The sequence below is a fragment of the Chiloscyllium punctatum genome, chromosome 29 (assembly GCF_047496795.1).
Source record: "Chiloscyllium punctatum isolate Juve2018m chromosome 29, sChiPun1.3, whole genome shotgun sequence".
Lineage (NCBI taxonomy): Eukaryota > Metazoa > Chordata > Chondrichthyes > Orectolobiformes > Hemiscylliidae > Chiloscyllium > Chiloscyllium punctatum.
In genome coordinates this window covers 67,628,698-67,647,850 of record NC_092767.1, presented here as the reverse complement: position 1 = coordinate 67,647,850, position 19,153 = coordinate 67,628,698, and the positions used below count along the sequence as shown (strand labels likewise).

General features: G+C 45.7%; 2 protein-coding genes across 2 annotated transcripts; both read right to left on the bottom strand.

The window, feature by feature from the left end:
* Positions 1 to 9,121: 9,121 nt before the first annotated feature.
* LOC140454357 (thioredoxin-like) lies at positions 9,122 to 10,005 on the bottom strand. Its single transcript, XM_072549062.1, has one exon. It carries the CDS (start codon positions 10,003 to 10,005, stop codon positions 9,688 to 9,690), a length of 318 nt encoding a protein of 105 aa, XP_072405163.1. The 3' UTR covers positions 9,122 to 9,687.
* Positions 10,006 to 17,420: 7,415 nt separating this feature from the next.
* On the bottom strand, positions 17,421 to 18,815 carry LOC140454501 (thioredoxin-like). The gene has a single exon (XM_072549301.1). The coding sequence runs from the start codon at positions 18,672 to 18,674 to the stop codon at positions 18,306 to 18,308; it is 369 nt and encodes a 122-aa protein (XP_072405402.1). The 5' UTR covers positions 18,675 to 18,815; the 3' UTR covers positions 17,421 to 18,305.
* Between the last annotated feature and the right edge of the window lie 338 nt (positions 18,816 to 19,153).

Genomic DNA, 19,153 nt, shown 5'->3' with positions numbered 1-19,153 from the left:
TTGGAATCCAACCCTTGCCCTGCCCCACCCCGGCGCAACAATGCCCCTGTGGCCGTGCCAGCGTTGCCCAGGCACAGGAACCCCGGCCCCCAGCCCCTCGATTCCATGCCCAAACCCTGCCCCATTGTGGCAACCCTTGGGGCATCAGTGACTGACCCTTGCCCGGTGACACACACCCTCGAGATCCCTGAGCCCGAACACCCCCCCACTCCTCTGGGCCCTGGTTCTGACCTTGTGGAACCTGCAGGTGCTGCAGCCCCCCATCAGGGTCCTGGGCAGGAAGCTGGGCCCCTGCCCGACCCACCACCACTTGAGGAGCCGGGCGTGCTAGTGTCAGGAGAGGAGTGGGGTCCCGGGCTTCTGTCACCTGATGACCCGATGTTGGGGCACTCCAAGAAGGGGTGTGCTGAGGAAGTTACCGCGCCAGTGACCCTGGGGGTGTGGTCGCTGGGGGTTTGATGCCAGCTGGTGGTGCCGGACCAGCCCCTACCCTCTTAGTAGGGGAGGGGCTGGTCATCAAGAGCAACTTCCCAGAGGAGGATTTGGGCTCGGTGATGGGCACTGGGGGAAGACATGGAGTCCATCTCCAGCGAGATTTTTAAGTCCCACGTGCCCTCTACTGAGCTCCTCCCCCATCCACCTTAGGGAACTCCAGGACTTTGTGGAGGAAACTCGCAGTCGCCGGGATAGAGCCCAACTGGCACTCGACCGCTGGAGCTCCTTTGAGTGAGTGTACTGGTCAGTCCAGGCTGCTCGCCAAGCACCTGGACTGGCCGCAAATGAGTGAAAGCACATTAGAAACTTCCTCGGTGCACTCTTGGTGAGGGCGAGGTATTTATGCATCCCTCCCTTGTCCTCCCAGTAACGCTTTTAATTGTATTGGTGGTGGTTGCACAATACTGATGACATGACGACTACCAGAGCCAACCTCAACGTCAACAACAGCAGGAATCACAGCGCAGATTCCAGACCTTCTTGGTCCTTCGGGACGGGAAGTATGTGGCATACTTCCTGCAAGAAACCCACACTACCTCGGGTGACAAAGCCACCTGGCTCTTGGAGTGGCAAGGGGGATCGACATGAGTCACCTCACCTGCCGATCTGGCGGGATGGCTACCTTGTTGGCCCTGCATTTTCACCGGAGATCTTGGGGGTCAGGGAGCCTGTGCCAGGCTGTTTGGTTCGGCTGGGGGGGGGGGGGGGGGGGGTGCGCGGTGCTTCACTTAGTCAATGTCCACGCTCCCTTGGCTGGACTGAGGCAAGCGAGCTTCTATGGAGAGGTAGCGCTCTCATCTCGCCTCCATCAATGAGAGCCAGTGCGTCATCCTTGGGGGAGATTTTAATTGCATTCTTGAGGACAGGGACCATGGCAGTGGCTGGACTGGTTGGGCATCGGGGAGGAAGTTGGGGGACTTGGACACGTCCTTAGACCTGGTGGACGTCTGGTGGAATCCATCACCTTCACCTTCATGAGGCCTGGGGTCAGAGCATCCAGAATCGACTGCCTGTACGTTTCGCAGGCGTACGCCTCCTGCTTTCTGTGGCCTCCATGTGGCAAGTGCCGTGTACAGACCATCACCTGGTGTGGGCAGAACTCCTTCCATTCGGCGCCCGGCTCAGGTCCACATACTGGCACTTTAACAACCTGCTGCTGGAGGACAAGCAGTTCTGGGGGTTGTTCCATCGGTTCTGGGCCGTCTGGAGAAGGAAGCGGGCAAGCTTCCCCTCCCTGACGTTATAGTGGGACACGGCAAGGCTCACGTCTGCATTTTCTATCAGGAGAACGCGAGGAGGTCGACAAAGAGGCAGAAATCCAGGATTGAGGAGTTGGAGAAGGAGATGCTCAATCTGGAGTCATGTCTCGGTCAGTCTGGTGTGGATCTGGCCCTACGGGGGATGTATGAAGTGAATAAGGCCGCACTCAGAGACCTGCAGCTCATCGGGTCCTGGGGCACGTATGTGAGGTCATGGATCTAGCTCCTCCAGGACCTGGAACATGGCTCCCCTTCTTCTACTCGCTGGAAAAAAGGGCACCCATCAACAGCTCCTTGTGCTGCTGGCTGACAACCGGTCCCTCGTCTCGGATCCGGAGGGTATCAGGGCCCATATCCAATCCCACTACATGGTTCTGTTCTCTCTGGATCCATTCAGCGAGGATGCTCGCAGAGTTCTGTGGGAGGAGCTGACCGGCGCCCTCGGCAGGCTCTCGACGGGCAAGTCCCCGGTGCTGGTACGGGCTGACTGTGGAGTTCTTCAGGGCGTTCTGGGACGTCCTGGGGAGCGACTACGCACAGGTTCTGGGGGATTGTCTAAATGCCGGAGAGCTGCCCCTTTCTGGGCGCAGGGTGGTCATTGTCCTGCTGCCAAAGAAGGGGGACCTTAATTCTTTGAAGAACTGGGATTCGGTCTCCCTCCTTTGCACAGATTACAAAATTTTCGCCAGAGTATTATCTTCTCGTCTGGCTTCTGTGCTGGTCCACACGGTTCACCCAGACCAGTCCTACACAATCTCGGGCCAGGAGATCCACGACACCATCCCTCTGAATTGGGACCTGATTAATTTCTGTTGATGGGCTGGTCTGACAAACGCCTTCTTGGCTCTTGATCAGGAGAAGGCATTCGACAGGGCTGAACACGAGGATCTGCTCAGGACTCTGCGGGCATTCGGGTTTGGGAAGCAGTTCGTCGCCCAGTTCTTGCTTTTGCACAGTGCTGCAGAGTGTCTGGTTAAAGTTAATGGGACCTTGACAGCGTCCCTTCGCTTTGGGAGAGGAGTACAACAAGGCTGCCCCCTGTCCAACCAGCTGAATCCCCTGTGGCTGGAGCCTTCCTGTGCCTCTTGTGGAGAAGGATGTCGGGGGTGGTTCTGCATGGCACGGGCACGGGGGTGGTCCTCTCGGGTTACGCCGACGACATGCTCCTCACTTTCACCGACCCGGCTGACCTGGGGAGGATGTGCAAGTGCCAGGTAGTGTATTCAGCATGATCAACTGGGCCAAATGTTCTGGACTACAGGTCGGTCCGTGGTGGGTGAACTGTTTGCCGGAGGAGTTATGGAGGTTTCAGCTGGAGTACCACCTATCTCCTCTATCTGGGGGTCTACCTCAGCCTGGCTGAGGAATCCTGGCCGGTGAACTGGCAGGAGCTGGAGGCTAAAGTCTCGGCTCGCCTAGGCCGCTGGACAGGACTGCTCCAAGTACTATCTTACAGGAGTCGAGTGCTGGTCATAAACCAGCTGGTGGCCGCCATGCTGTGGTACCGGCTGGTCACTTTGGTCCCTCCTCCTGGTTTTGTTGCTGACATACTGAGAACATTGGTTGACTTCTGGGACAAAAAGATGCACTGGGTCATTGCACAAGTCCTGAGTCTCCCTATTGAGGAGGGCGGTCAGTCGCTGGTGTGCGTCCGCACTCAGGTAGTGACGTTCCACCTTCAGACCTTGCAGCGTTACCTTTATGTTGAGCCTCCTCCTAGGTGATATGCCCTGGCAATGTATTTTTTCCGCCAGGTGCGTAACCTTAACTATGAGTCGCAGCTCTTGTTCATAGACCATGACGATTTGGAGGTCGCTCTCAGGACACTGCCTGTCTTTTACCAGGATCTGGTCACTGTCAGTAGTGGCTGTTGCCAGGGAGCCATTGGTCAGGAATCCGCACCTCTGCACTTGGGGGTTCGAGTGGCTGTCTGAGGGGAGGGCCATGGTAGCGAGGGTGACCAGGTTCGGGGACGTGCTGGGTGGCGGGGCCTGGGCTGGATGCTGCTGCACGATATAGCAAAGAAGGCAGCGGTAGACATCCAGTTCGTGGCCACTGCCATTCAACGCGTTGAAACGGCGGTGCTCAGACCCAACGTCGTGCATCAGTTGGAGGATGCTCAAGTGTGCGGTGAAATCCCGTTTGCGCATACCCCTGCCCGGATGGAATTTCAAGGTCCTGTACTTCCTGTGGGGACCTGTGCCCCACAACGTGAGCTACCTCCGAAGTTTTACTTTTGCCCCCTTTGGGGACATGAAATGGCAGGCCCTTTACCGGCTGCTGCTGCACACCGTCCACCTCTTCTCCCTCATCCACTGCTCGGACACGCCTTGGTGTGCTCATTTGCCACCGGGCGGTGTGGAGCCCCAGTGGAGGGCTCTCCATGCGGGAATCCTCCCCCTTTCTCTCAGGGATCTGGGGTGGAGGGTGCTGCATGCAACGGTCACCTGCAACTGCAGATTGTGGTGGTTCACGGACTCCCAGCCCAACTGCTTGTTCTGTGGTGCTGTGGAGTCTGTGGAACATGTATATATTGGGTGTGGGCATTTGCACTCCCATTTTTTATTTTCTTAAAAACCTTCTCTTCCGTTTTTGGTTGCACTTCAGTCCCACGCTCCAGATCTTTGGGCACCCAGTGCAGAGGGGGGGTGGGTAGGTCATAGAATCTCCTTGTGGGTCTGCTTCTGGGCCAGGCCAAACTAGCCATAAACAAGTCCAGACATATCTATGCACCTCATGATTTTATAAACCTCTGTAAGGTCACCCCTCAGCCTTCTACGCTTCAGGTAACAAATGTCCCAGCCTATCCAGCCTCTTCTGATAACTCAAATCCTCTAGCCTTGTAAATCTTTTTACACACTTTTCAGTTTAATAACAGCCTTCCTATAGCTGGGCGACCAGAATTGTACGCCTTAACAAATGTGACTATACTAATGTCCTGTACAGGCGTTACATGACTTTCCAACCCCTATATTCAATGCTCTAACCAATGAAGGCAAGTATGCAAACTCTTTCTTCACCAGTCTGTGATGCCACTGTTGAAGAAACTATGTACCTGCACCTCTAGATCTCTCTGTTTGACAACACACCTGAGAGCCCTACTATTAACTGTGTAAGTCCTGCCCTGGTTTGCCTTACCAAAATGCAACACATCGCATTTACCTAAATTAAACTCCATCTGCCGTTCCTCGGCCCATTGGTCTAGTTGATCAGGATTCCACTGTACTCTCAGATAAGCTTCTTCATGTGCAATATGCCACCAACTTTGGGAAGTTTGTAATCTCAGTGGCTTTGAAAGAGTTAAACAATTCATCCCATTCTTTCCATAGAGCTGCATATGTTCACTTTTCTTGTGTATTCCCCTTTGAGTTACAGTTGCATCCATTTTCAGGCAGCACACTCCAGATCAGGACAACCTGTTACATAAACAAATGAAATCTTCTGTTTCATTTGCCAATGGCTGTCAACAACTACTTCATTTATATAGCACTTTTAACATCATCACAGTGTCCTCTGATTAACAACCCACCTGCCAATAGAATAGTTTCTCATTTTTCCTCCATCTAAATCGCCTCATAATTCTGAGCCCCTCGAGCTACCCTTCTCCTAACCTTCTGAGGTGAACAGTCCTGGGCTTCTTGAAATTTTTCACACTGCAGATATTCAATACTTGTTAACAAATACAACTTGTTCTTTGCTGGATTTCTACCTCCTCCAGGATGTAAACCACAAATGGGCTTGAAATGATCTCTCCATACAGCCTCTCATTTTGATATTTCTTTAATTTCAAACATTCTGACGTGGGCACAACTGGTACCATGAATGTATTAGTTAGGCAGCCATAAACTACATTGTATTTTACACTGACACCAAACTGGCACCTTGGATAAATGTTTCAACACCAACACTGTTAATTAAACAGCTCAACACCTTCTCCTGGAGATTCTTGCAAACACCACTGATGAACAGGGGTGTGTTTGTAAGGAACAGTCAGTTCCATTTATTTGTTAACAGATTGCCGCTGATTTTGTCTGCTCTGAATTGATGTGACATTTACTGGTCCTCCTGTCAAGTTTTGCAGGGGTGTGCTGATTTCTTTGTGAAGAGGCTAAACTTTAAGCACGAAAGCTAACTTCTGACAAAATAAATACTATGCAGACCAAAGTGCCCTTGATATATACAGGTCACAGAAAGATACCACACAGAGGTACAGCAAGCAATTCAGAAGGCAAGTGGGTATATGCACCTTTATTACAAAGGAATTTCAGTAAAAGGGTAAAAAGGATTTACGACAATTGCATAAGACCACATCTGGAGTACTACATATAATTTTGGCCTCCATACCTAAGATGGTTTTGGAGAGAGTTCACCTGAGTAATTCCTGAATATTCTTATGAGGAGTGACAAAGTAGATTGGGTCTATATTCTCTTAGGTTTGGAAGGCTGAGAAGTGATCTCAATAAACATATTAATTTTTTTAAAAAACATGATAGGATAGATGCTGGGAGAATGATTCCTCTAGCTGGGGAGTCAGAATTTAGGAGTTAGGGGTAAGCCATTTAGGACTAAGATGAAAGGAAATTTCTTACTAAAAGGGTTCTTAACCTTTCAAATTTTCAACCATATCATGGATTCTGAAGAAGGATTACTTGACCCAAAACGTTAAGTCTGATTTCTCTCCACAAATGCTGCCAACCCTGCTGAATTTTTCCAGAAATTTCTATTTTTGTCATGGATTCTTAAATGTTAAATTTATTCAAATCTGACATTGACAGCTTTTTGGCTACTGTGGGAATCAAGGATTAATGCAGATAGTGTGGGAAGGTGGAATTGATGCAGATAATTAACCATTAAATAGTGGAGCAGGTTCAAAGAGTCGAAAGACTTGCTCCCGTTCGAACGCATTACATTCTTATTCACTGAAGGTGTAATGTGCTGTATTTAGGTTACACCTTGAATATGCTATGTCCAGCTCCAGTCATCAAGGCACAGAAGAAAATCCAAACTGTGACAGTGCTGGACAGAAGGGCCACAAAGCTGATCTCTAATGTCAAAGAACAAGGAAAAATTTGAAAAATAAAGGTACTTCAGTCTAAAAGTAGGTGAAGCAGAGAGTTCCTAAGAGGGAATGCTAAAAATATATTTTGAAATAAAGCAAATTGAAGCAATTTTACAAGTTAAATCACAAGCTTGATGATAGCAAAACTGATAGCAAGGAAACATTTCTCCACTCAGAGTGATTGTACTCTTGGAAGGAGAGTGAGGGGAAACTCAGAAACGGTTGCTTAGATATTGTTTAGATATAATAATAGGCATTTTCACAGGCAATAGGGTAAATGGGTACAGTGACTTCCCTCATCACTGAATATGGTCCCATTAGACATTCTACACCAGGAACCCTCCTGCCTGTGCTCCATGAAAGGTATTATCCACTTCCCCCTTTTTCATTAGCTGGAATTTACAATAGAAGAAGGTGCAATACTAATCCTGGAATTCCCTCCCCCAGGGCATTGTGGACCAACCTACAGCACATGGACTGCAGTGGTTCAAGAAGGCAGCTCACCACCCCCTAATCAAGGGCAACCTGGGACAGACAGTAGATGCTGGCAATACATGAAAAACTTTTTTAAAAAATTAGCTATGGTCTAAATGAACGGAAGAACAGTCTTGAGGGGTATACTCCTGTTCCAACTTTTAGAAGAAACATGTTCATAAAGAAACTAGAGTCAAAAAGTGTAGTGCTGGAAAAGCACAGCAGGTCAGGTGGCATCCAAGGAGTAGGAGAATTGATGTTTTGGCCATAAGCCCTTTGTCACATTCCTGATGAAGGGCTTATGCGCAAAATATCGATTCTCTGGATCCTCGGATGCTGCCAGACCTGGTGTGCTTTTCCAGCACCACACTTTTCAACTCTGAGCTCCACCATCTGCAGTCCTCACTTTCTCCATAAAGAAACTAGATCCAAGATCAGTCAAGTATGTGGGCCAGGAAATGATAATAAATGAATTAACAAAACAGCAGAACCCCCAACAGCCAATAAAGACACAAACTTAATCATGCAGTTAAACAAGGAAAACAAAAAGAATGTGCCAGGATGCTTGTCAGGAAGCTGCAATTATTCTCAAAACCATGAGGCGAAAGAGGAAGATCATTAAGGAGTCTGACTCCTGACTTCTCAATAATGTGAATAAATGTATGAATGTCAGATGAAAACTGAATTACGGCATTTGATGGTAGAATGGTCTCTCTCTCACATAGACACACATTCACGGGAATGTTGATTGAGCAGCTTATTGATGCCTACCAGTTTCTGGGGAAACAATCCAGCTTCTATACACAATGCCTCCCATAGAAAATTGGAACAGCAAAGAGAGTCTGAAGAAGAGTACCAGGTCACCAAAAAGTTGCACTTTGGAAACTTTATCCTGCTCCGTACAAAAGACAAATCTGAGCCATGAATGCTTCCAGATTTGTTACTCAAAATTCTCACTATTCTGGGACTTGTTTGGGGTATGGGTAATGGGATAACATTTTTGTCCTAAAGCCCAAAGAGTACAGGAGGAGTGAAGTCTTGCTTCAATTGTAAAGCAGCTTTATTAGACTGCATCTGGGTACTGTGTGTAGTTTTGGTGTCCTGATTTCAGAAAAGATATTATTGCCATAGAGGGAATGCAACAAAGGCTCACCAGACTTGTTCCTGGGATGGCACTATTGTCCTATGGAGAGAGATTGAGCAAATTGGGCCAGTACTGTCCAGAGTTTCAGAGACTGAGAGGTGGTCTCATTGAAACCTATAAAATACTTACAGGATTAGAAGGGTAGATCCAGATAATATGTTTCCCCAGTTGCAAGTCTAAAACCAATTAGCACAATTTTTTTAAAAAATGGGTACCATTTAGGTCCAATATATGGAGTTTTTTTATGCAGAGGGTTGTGAATCTTTGGCTTTGAGTATATTTAGGTGTGACTAGATTCTTTATTTCTCAAATTGTGTACATAATTATGGGGATTAGTGGCTAAAAGGCACTGAATTATTCGATCAGCCACGATCGTATTGAATAGCGGAGCAGACTTGACGGGTTGAATGGCTTACTCCAATTCCTATGACAAATCACCATGTAACAGAAACGTAAAGCAGCAAATCTCAAATATCCTTCAAAAATGCAATTAGTTGACTGAAAAAAACTTATATTCTTATAGCACCCTTCACAAGCATAGCAGCCAATTTACACACATCAAGCTCCCACGCAACAGCAGTGTGATAATGACCAGAGAATCTGTTTTATTGGTATAGGGATAACTAACAGCCAGGACACGTGAAAAAATTGTTCCTACTTTTCTTCAAAATAGTGCAATGGCATCTTTCTATCATCTAGCCAAGAGGGGACCCCACATCTTGGTTTCGTTCTTAACTCGGAAGTTGGAACCTCTGACGGTGCATCACTGTGCTGTAACTGCAGTTATTTTCCCGGATTTTCTATAGAATGGGGTCTGGCATAAAGGAGTGGCAATACTACTATTCAGCTGCAGCTGTTATGGTGCAAGTGCACATCCTGAAAATGTGAAAGATGCGATAGAAATGTTAGCTCTTTTAAAACATATACTGCAAGCTCCATTGTAAACCAGCCCTGATCCAAAATAACGTGCCAGTTTCCCTGTACAACCCACAAACTTTCGAAAATCCCATTTGGTGCTCGTAACCGTTATGATTGACTCTTAACTGCTGCCTGAAATGGCCATCAAAATCCACCGTAATCACAGTTTGGAGGTGATGATAGGTACATCTCAAAAATGAATTTTGAAAACTGCCTCCCTTACTTTCTCTGGTTATATATTTTTAGCTGCACTTTTATTTATCCAGAGAATTCAAACTCCAGTTAATTTTTTTGGCTTTTGTGTTTCCCTGTCTATTTTTTAACTTATAACAGGCCGCTCACTGCAGCTCGTCCAATAGGCGCTCCAACTTCTCCCTCTTGGTCCCCGAAAATTCTCCCATTCTGGCCGAGCGCCGGAAGAAGTGGAAGGTCGGCATGCACGTGATGCCGGCGGACCGAGCCAGAGGCTCTGCGTCGTCGACATCCACCTCCACGAAGACGATGTTGGTCAACTGCTCCGAGAGGTTGTAGAAGTGCGGCCGGATCATGCGGCAGTTGCTGCACCACTCAGCCGAGTACATAACAACCACTAGCTGCTCGGTCTGGCTCAGCAGGTTCTGGAACTGCTTGGCGTCCTCCACGTGTCTCACCACCATGCTGCTTCCGGGTCCGTGCCCCCGCTTCCCACTGGCCCCGCCCTCAAACCCGCACCCTATTATGACGAAGGTCGACGTCAACATCCCATTGGCTGATTCTCATTGGCCGCTACGGTTTGCTACTTTTTTCATGAATGGGTCGGAAGGGCGTCAGCTCCATTGGCTGGAATGGAGTGATTGACGGCGCATACAGCCTATCAGAAAGTCTGTCAAGGCGGTTTCGTAACCACCCCAATTCTATTCAAAAGGACCGGAGAAGGTGGATCTGAACTTGCCAAGGGCAGATTTCACAAACTGCACTGATATAATGCTCTGTTAAAAGGTCCTGGTGCAAGAGGGTTAGTTAGGTAAAAACAATGACTGCAGATGCTGGAAACCAGAATTTGGATTAGTGGTGCTGGAAGTGCACAGCAGTTCAGGCAGCATCCGAGGAGCAGCAAAATCGACGTTTCGGGCAAAAGCCCTTCATCAGGAATAAAGGAGTGACTCTACCTTTGAGGGTTCGAGTCCCTCCTGCCCGAGAGGTGTGTAATAATATACCTAGACAGGTTAATTAAAATATGTAAACAAAATAGCGATCCATTCATGGTACTATTCCTCCTCCTACCTCTGGGCCATGAGACTGAGGTTCAAGGCCTGCTCCCAAAGTGTCAAAACTGCCTGAACAGGTTGGATAGAAATATGACCTGAGTTAATTAACTTAAAACTCTCAACTATGCTTCTCTCTTCGCAATGCTGCTTCAGTATTTCCTGCATTCACAGTATTTTACCCCAGAAACAATGATTAATTAATTTGAGGGAGACTCACATTGGACTCAAAACAGTAACTCTTTCTCTCCACGGGTGCAGCCAAACCTACTGATTTTATCCAACATTTTCTGTGTTTTTTATAATTAATCTTTGTAACTATTGTTTGAGGATAAATATTGGCCAGGACAACAGGAGAACTCTCCTATTCCTAGCACAGAAGCAGATCAATTAGTCAAATTAGCCTTTACTTGTTTCCTCCTATACCTTCAATTCCATATTCAGTAGCATTTGTTTGTACTCTCTTTTCTCTCATGTACTCATCTAGTCTCTTTTTGAAAGCATATTTGCCTTGAAAACTTCCAATCAGCCTCTTTTGTCTGCTCAAATGAACATCATTATCCACAAGGAGAAAGTGAGCACTGCAAATTTTGGAGATCAGAAAAGTAGGTCAGGCAGCATCGCAGGAGCATCAATGTTTCGGGTATAAGCCCTTTATCAGGAATATGGTTGTGGAGAAGAGGGCTGAGAGATAAATAGGAGGGTAAGGTAGCTGGGAAGGCGATAGGTAGATGCAGGTGGGGGGTAATGGTGATAGGTCGGAGGGGTTAGAGGGGAGGAATAGGTGGGAAGGAAGATGGACAGGCAGGACAGTGGATCTGGGATGAGGTGGGGGGGGAAGGGAGATGAAGAAACTGGTGAAGCCATGTGATTGGAGGGTCCCAAGGCAGAAGATGAAGTGTTCTTCCTCCAGGCATCAGGAAGAATGTCTCATCTTCCTCCTTGGGACTCTTCAACCACATTGCAGCAACATCGACTTCACCAGTTTTCTCATCTCCCCTCCCCCACCTCATTCCAGGTCCAACCCTCCAACTTGGCATCACCCCTTGAACAGCCCAACCTGTCCATCTTCCTTCCCACCTATCCGCTCTACCCTCCCATCCAACCTATCACCCCCCACCTGCATCTACATATTACTTTCCAGCTACCTCGCCCCCACACCAGCCCCCCACCCTCCTGTTTACTTCTCAACCCTCTTCCACCCACATCCACCCCCTACATTCCTGATAATGGGCTTTTGCCCAAAACATCGATTCTCCTGCTCCTTGAATGCTGCCTAATTTCTAAATGTAGGTTTGCCTGCTGAGCTGGAAGGTTTATTTTCATCACCATACCAGGTAACATCTTCAGTGAGCCTCCAGATTAAGCATTAGTGGTGTAGTCCGCTTTGGATTTATATGTTTGGGTTTCTTTGGGTTGATGATGTCATTTCCTATGGTGATGTCATTTCCTGTTCTTTTTCTCAGGGCATGGTAAATGGGAACCAAGTCAATGTGTTTGTTGATAGAGTTCTGATTGGAATGCCGTGCTTCTAGGAATTCTCGTGCATGTCTCTGTTTGGCTTGTCCTTGGATGGATGTGTTGTCCCAGTTGAAATGGTGTGCTTTCTCATCTGTATGTAAGGATACTAGTGAGGCGGGGGGGGGGGGTCATGTCTTTTTGTGGCTAATTAATGTTCATGTGCCCTGGTGGCTAGTTTTCTGTCTGTTTGTCGACTGTAGTATTTGTTACAGTTCTTGAAAGATATTTTGTACGTGACATTAGTTTTATTTGTCTGTATAGGGTCTTTCAAGTTCATTAGCTGCTGTTTTAGTGTGTTGGTGAGTTTGTGGCTACCATGGTGCCAAGGATGATGACTTGAAACACCCTATACAGACAACAAGTAAAACTAATGTCATGGGTACCGCTGCAGAATACTCAGCTGAGAATCCTGATAGGGTGACATGCACAGATAGCCAGGCACTTTGAGATGCTGCGTATGTCAGCTGGCCCATCAAACACTTTCCTGACACTGTCAAGGACATGGAAAAATCTAGCTTCCAGCTGGCAGAAGGTATTAGTACAGCTAGCCTATTCCCCAGCTGTGGTTCTATTTCCCTATCCTGCTGAAGACCCAGAGGTGCTCGCACTGTTACCACACTCCTGCTGCATTCTATGTGTGGACTGGTCATCCATTTTTCCTCCTTTCCTGTGAGGGTGCAGCAACACACTAGCATATATTGCCAATGTTGGAGGATTTGCATTATAGGGAGAGGTTGAATAGGCTGGGGCTATTTTCCCTGGAGCATTGGAGCTGAGGGGTGACCTTACAGAGGTTTATAAAATCATAAGGGGCATTGATAGAGTAAATAAACCCTGGGGTGGGGGAGTCCAGAACTAGAGTGTATAGGTTTAGGGTGAGAGGGAAAAGATATAAAAGAGACTTAAGGGGTAACTTTTTCATGCACAGGGTGGTACATGTGTGGAATGGGCTGCCAGAGGAAGTGGTGGAGGCTGGTACAATTCCAACATTTATGAGGCATCTGGATGGGTATATGAATAGGAAGGGTTTGAAGGGATGTGGGACGGGTACTGGCAGGTGGAACTAGATTGGGGTGGGATATCTAGTCGGCATGGACAAGTTGGACTAAAGGGTCTATTCCATGCTGTACATCTCTATGACACTATGTCTAGACAGTTGACTGATGGTATAGCACACCCAGGCAGCAATAGTTGATCTCCATAAAGGGGTTATGCAATCAAATTTGTAGCTCATATATCACACCAACATTTAATAGTTTCTCAAATTTATAAAATACTCACTCATATCCAGGCCTGATGTGTACTCCTCACAGCTACTTTTCAACAAGCTGTACTTTGTCACTAAATTTAGATATACTGTATTATACACATTTACTTTAGTGAGAGTGGTTCAGAAGTTTGTGAGAGAATTCCAGAGCTTAGAAACTCTACAGCTAAAGGCACAGTTGCCTGCAGTAAAACTCAGAGGCTCAAGAAGCCAGAATTTGAAGGTTACACATATTTCAGAGAGTTATCGCTAGTAAAGGTTAGAGACATAGAGATTTGAAAGAATAAGGGTGTAAGTTTTAAAATCAAGATATTGTTTAAACATATGATCGATGCAGGTCAGCAAGTGCAAGGGAGTCTGTGCAAGTTAGGACATGGCCAACTGATTTTGGGATGATCACAAGTTTATGTAGGGCGCAAGTTGAGAGGATGGCAAGGAATACATTGCAGGCATCAAATCCTGAGGTAGCAAAGGCAAGTTTGAGGGATTCAGAGGCAGATGGGTTTGAGTCAGGGTCAAAGTCTTGTGGTTTTGGATCCATGGTTTTCAAAGCTCTCCACCTTTATTAAAGATAAAGTGATAAAGGTTGATTGTTTGCAATTAGTCAAGACTTCATTGTCATTGTAACATGTAACAACCAGGACTGTAGAAGACAAATGTGTCAGCCTTGGTTGTTTTGTCTTCGAGTTCTGCTGAAACATTATTGACCTAAAATGTTAAACATGCCCTGTTTTTTTCCACAGAACCTGATGTGCTCCATGTTTCTGTTTTATTCGCCTTGCTTCTGTCTATGACTCTATTGTAAATGGGACATTTATTCACTTAGACTATGAAATGTTCAGCACGGCATTTTCGACAAGTTTCCACGTGATATTCAATAGCACTTCCCAAACTTACAACCTTCACCACCTAGGAGGACAAAGTGAGCACATCATGGGAACACTGCTACGTTTCTCTCCAACCACACACATTCCTGACGTGATAATATATCACTATTCCTTTGTCATTACAGAGTCCAAAACTCTCTTCCTAACAGGGCATGGAGCCACCTTCACCCCACACAGTGAAATTGAGCAAGGTGTTCCAAGATAAAACAGAGATAGGCTAGAATACATGTTGGCCTTGCAAGAGACATCAGCTTCTAGTAATGAACTGTTGACAGCAAATGATCCAATGAGTGTTTTTTTAAACAGCAATCACTATAAGAATGAAACTGCCTAAAATAAATTATCACAGACACTGAACCTGCAATAGCAATTCCCAACTTACAGCATGAAGATAAGGTTTGGAAATGCCATTTGAAGAACACAATGTAAATAAAATGGAACTTGTGTTCAGACAGGTAATTTGCAGTCATGGTGTGCGCATAAAGGAGTAATAGTCAAATCATACAGTTTGCTTAGACATATTCGAATATGGAAATGACATCAATTACTAAAGTTGCAGATTTTTTTGTACAGAAATAGAGTTATTCAGCACAGAAACAGACGCTTCAGTCCAACTCATTCATGCCTACCAGATATCCTAAATTAACCATATCTCTATAAATCCTTTCTATTCATGTATTCAATGTTGTTATTGTACCAGCCTCCACGACTTCCTCTGGCAGCTGATTTCTAAATGCATCACCCTCTGTGGGAAAAATCTATCCTTAAGTCCCTTTATATCTTTCCATCTCACCTTAAACCTATACTCTCTAGTTTTGGACTCCCTTACCCTGGGAAAAAGATCTTGGTTATTCACCCTACCCATGCCCCTCATGATTTTATAAACTTTTATAAGGTCACCCCACAACCTCTGCCACTCCAGGGAAAATAGCCCCAGTCTACTCAGCCTCACTCTATAGCTCCAACCCTGGGCGGCACGGTGGCACAGTGGTTAGCACTGCTGCCTCACAGCACCAGAGACCCAGGTTCAATTCCCGCCTCAGGTGACTGTGTGGAGTTTGCACGTTCTCCCCGTGTCTGCGTGGGTTTCCTCCGGGTGCTCCGGTTTCCTCCCAAAGTCCAAAGATGTGCAGGTCAGGTGAATTGGTCATGCTAAATTGCCCGTAGTGTTAGGTATGGGGTAGATGTAGATGTAGGGGTATGGGTGGGTTACGCTTCGGCGGGGCGGTGTGGACTTGTTGGGCCGAAGGGCCTGTTTCCACACTGTAAGTAATCTAATCTATCTTTGTAATTTTTTTTCTGCATCCTGTCAACTATAATATCTTTCCTATAGTAACACAAATTTCTAAAATACTGTCTAAAAATTCAAGTATCCCATTAAGTAGAGGTCCCAACACTGATCCTTGTTGTTCAACACTCATCATGACATTCTGAAAATATCCCATTTATGCTCACCCTATTGCTTCCTACTAGCTAAGAAACACATCTATTGCTGCTAATATTGTTACCCCCTACACCATGGTCTCCTACTTTGTAAAGTAACCTTTGATTTAGCACCTTGTCAAATGCCTTCTGGAAATCTAAGTATAGTGCATCTACACTGCGTATGGATAAACAAATGTTGTTATTTATCTATATTGACTTTTACTTCTTCAAAAGAACTCCAATACATTTATCAAACATGACTTCCCTTTCACAAAACAATTGCCTATTATTTCTGGAATATTATTTGTATCTTATTGTTATATACAGTCAAGACACAAATATCTGTTCAATTTCTCTACTTTTCAATATTAATTCCTCAGACTCATTCTGAAGAAGACCAACACTCAAGTTGCTTATGTTGCTTTTTAAATACCTGTCTCTTACAATCAGTTGTTATATTTCTAGTTACCTTTCTCTCGAACTCTAATTTCTCCCTCCTTAGTAATCTTTTACAGTTCTTTATATACTGTCCAATTTTCTGACCTTCCACTCAGTTTTTCAGATATCTTTCAGTTTGTTGCTTTCTTTAACTTCCATAGTTATCCAAAGTTGGTGCATCTTTCCTTTAGAATCATTCTTTCTCATTTGAATATATATTTTTGAGTGTTTTGAAATAGCAATTTAAATTCCTACCACTGAATATATCTACTGACCTGCCCCTTAACTTAAGCTTCCCAGTCACTTTAGCCAACTCTGTTGTCATAATTACCCATATAGTTGTCCTTAAGTTTAAAACATCAGTTTTGGATCCACTCTTTTCTCCCTCAAACTGAATGGGGAATTTGATCTCTACCGCCCAGAGTATTTTTACTATGAGGTCATTAATGAATATTGTCCTATTGTATATTACCTGGTCTGGCGTTGCCTGCTCTCAGGTTGGCTGAAGAACACTGTGTTCTAAGAAACTGTCATGAAAACACTCCTGATTTGGAGATGCCGGTGTTGGACAACCACCTGCTGAAGAAGCGCCGCTCCAGAAGCTAGTGATTCCAATTAAACCTGTTGGACTATAATCTGGTGTTGTGTGATTTTTAACAATGAAAACACTCTTCCAACTCACCATTCAGGCAACCCTTGCCAGTTGATTAATTTAATCTAGATGAAGGTTAAAAATCACCCATGATTTTCACCATAACCTATTCATAAACACCAATTATCTGATTGTTTCCCCTGTCCAACAGTATGGTTGCAGTTAAGGTACTCATAAACAACTCATACAAGTGACTTCTTACCTTCTCAATGTCTATGCAGGTCTACACCCTGACATCCAACACTAGGATCATTTCTCTTGATCAAGAATTGTATTGGCACTATTAATAGAGCAATTGCTTGCTCCATCTTTACCTAGCTTCCTGCACTTTCTAAATATCACTTATGAATACACAGGTCCCAGTTTTCGGTATTTTGCGACCATGTCTCTGTAATGACTACTTATTTCTATTTATGATGCAAAATCATGTTTTGTTACCAATCCTATCTTTTTACTGTTTTCTAATCTTTAGTCCTACCTATTGTTACACTCTTACATTAGTACACTTTATCCTTTCCTGTCATGTTCTGATACAATTTACTTCATTGCTACGTGCTCTTTTACCTTATCTCCTGTATTAACTGATAGAATCTTTCACAGCTTGATCCCTTTCCCCCGAATATGTAAAGTCCTCTCTCCTGACCTCGTTATGGCGCGCCAGAGCACAGGTCCCAGGAAGTTCTGCTGAAAACCGTTCCATCAATACAGCTACCATTTTCCCAGTAGTGGTGACCCAGGAATCAAAAGCCATTTCTCTCACGTCAATATTTGAGTCACACATTTAATTTTATGTACAGAATGTCAGTTTCCTTCTGGCCAGCATGAATACAATGGACCAAAGGGCCTGTTTCAATGCTGTAAAAACCCTATGGCGCTAATGTTAAAAAGAAAAACACGCGTTTGAAATGCTCTAGCATACAATGTGGTCCAGTGGTAGGGTCCTTTCTCCAAAACAGAAGGCATTGGTTCAAGTACCACCTGTTCGAGACATGTGTAATTGCACGTCTGAACAGTTTGATTTAAATTGTCTAAAATACAAAGATTAAAGCAGCTTTTGATTATGCCTTAACTGCGCTAAACCTGACCTCGGATTGATCATTGCTGAGTATTCAAAGTGGAAAAATATTCCTACTCACATCATTGAGCACACAAGTGCTGCCAAAACCTACTGGTAAATGATATCCCCAGTTCTGTATTTTGGAATGGAATATCCACGATCACGTTTGCTTGGTACCAATTATTATTTTATAAACTTGCCCGAAAAATATAACCTTTCTCTCACCTAGCAAATGAATACTACTTAAGATATCTAAAATACTCCGAAAGCTAGTGCTTCCAATTAAACCTGTTGGACTATTACCTGATGTTGTGTGATTTTTTTAAACTAAAATACTACTGGTCAATTGCTTGAGAACGGGGTTGGAATAATCAGGTGAATAGTGCGGTAATGCTCTGTGCTGTGAAACCTCGGTGACTCTAATCTTCAAAAAGGGGAGAAACTGAAAATGCAGACAGAAAACCATTAGGTATTGGCCTGCTTTAATTTAGGTGAACACTGCGAATCATCTCCCTGCAGCTTTTGGATCATCCGCTCCAGGAGGCAGCGGTTGGGTCCCTTGAACTGAAAGATCTTGGCTCCGGTCCTGTAGAACTGGAAGGTGGGGAACCACTCAATGCGGCAAAGCTGCACCACGTCCTTGGCTACGTTGATGTCAACCTCGTAGAAGGCCACCTCCGGATAGGACTCGGCGAACTCATCGAAGTAGAGCTGGATCATCTGGCAGAACTCGCACCAGTGCGCGGAAAAGAGCATGACGACCAAGCGCTGCTCACTCTCCCGCAAAGCCGCCTCGAACTCCACCACACACTTCACGGTGTTGACCTCGCCCATCGCTCCGCCTACTGAGCCGGCCCCGCCCACTCAAGACCCTGGGGCCGGCACTTCCAGCCGCCTCGTGACGTCACGATACGTGACACAGAGACCGCCGACGCCATTGGCCAACGCCGCCCCGCCAATCACCATCTGCCTCTCCCGTAACTTAGCAACGTCGGTTAAAAATACATTTCAAAAATGGCGTTCTCAACGTTGATAACTCACGTCCTACCGTCGGTTACTCACAGTCGACCAATGATTCGCTCCTAAGTCAGCACTCGGTAGTTTGAAACTCTCATCTCAACCCGAAATCGTTTGATTTGTTGGGGTTTTCAAACCAAGTTTCTTGGTCCCCGCCCACAGCGGAGGCGCGATGGCGATTGGGCGAGCGGGCAGTCCGTTGGCGAGAGCCGCCTCCGTCGCGATGATGGACGGCATTATCTACCAATCGTAACCACGGTAGAACTGACCCCTTTCTCCCGATTGGTCTGTGCCTT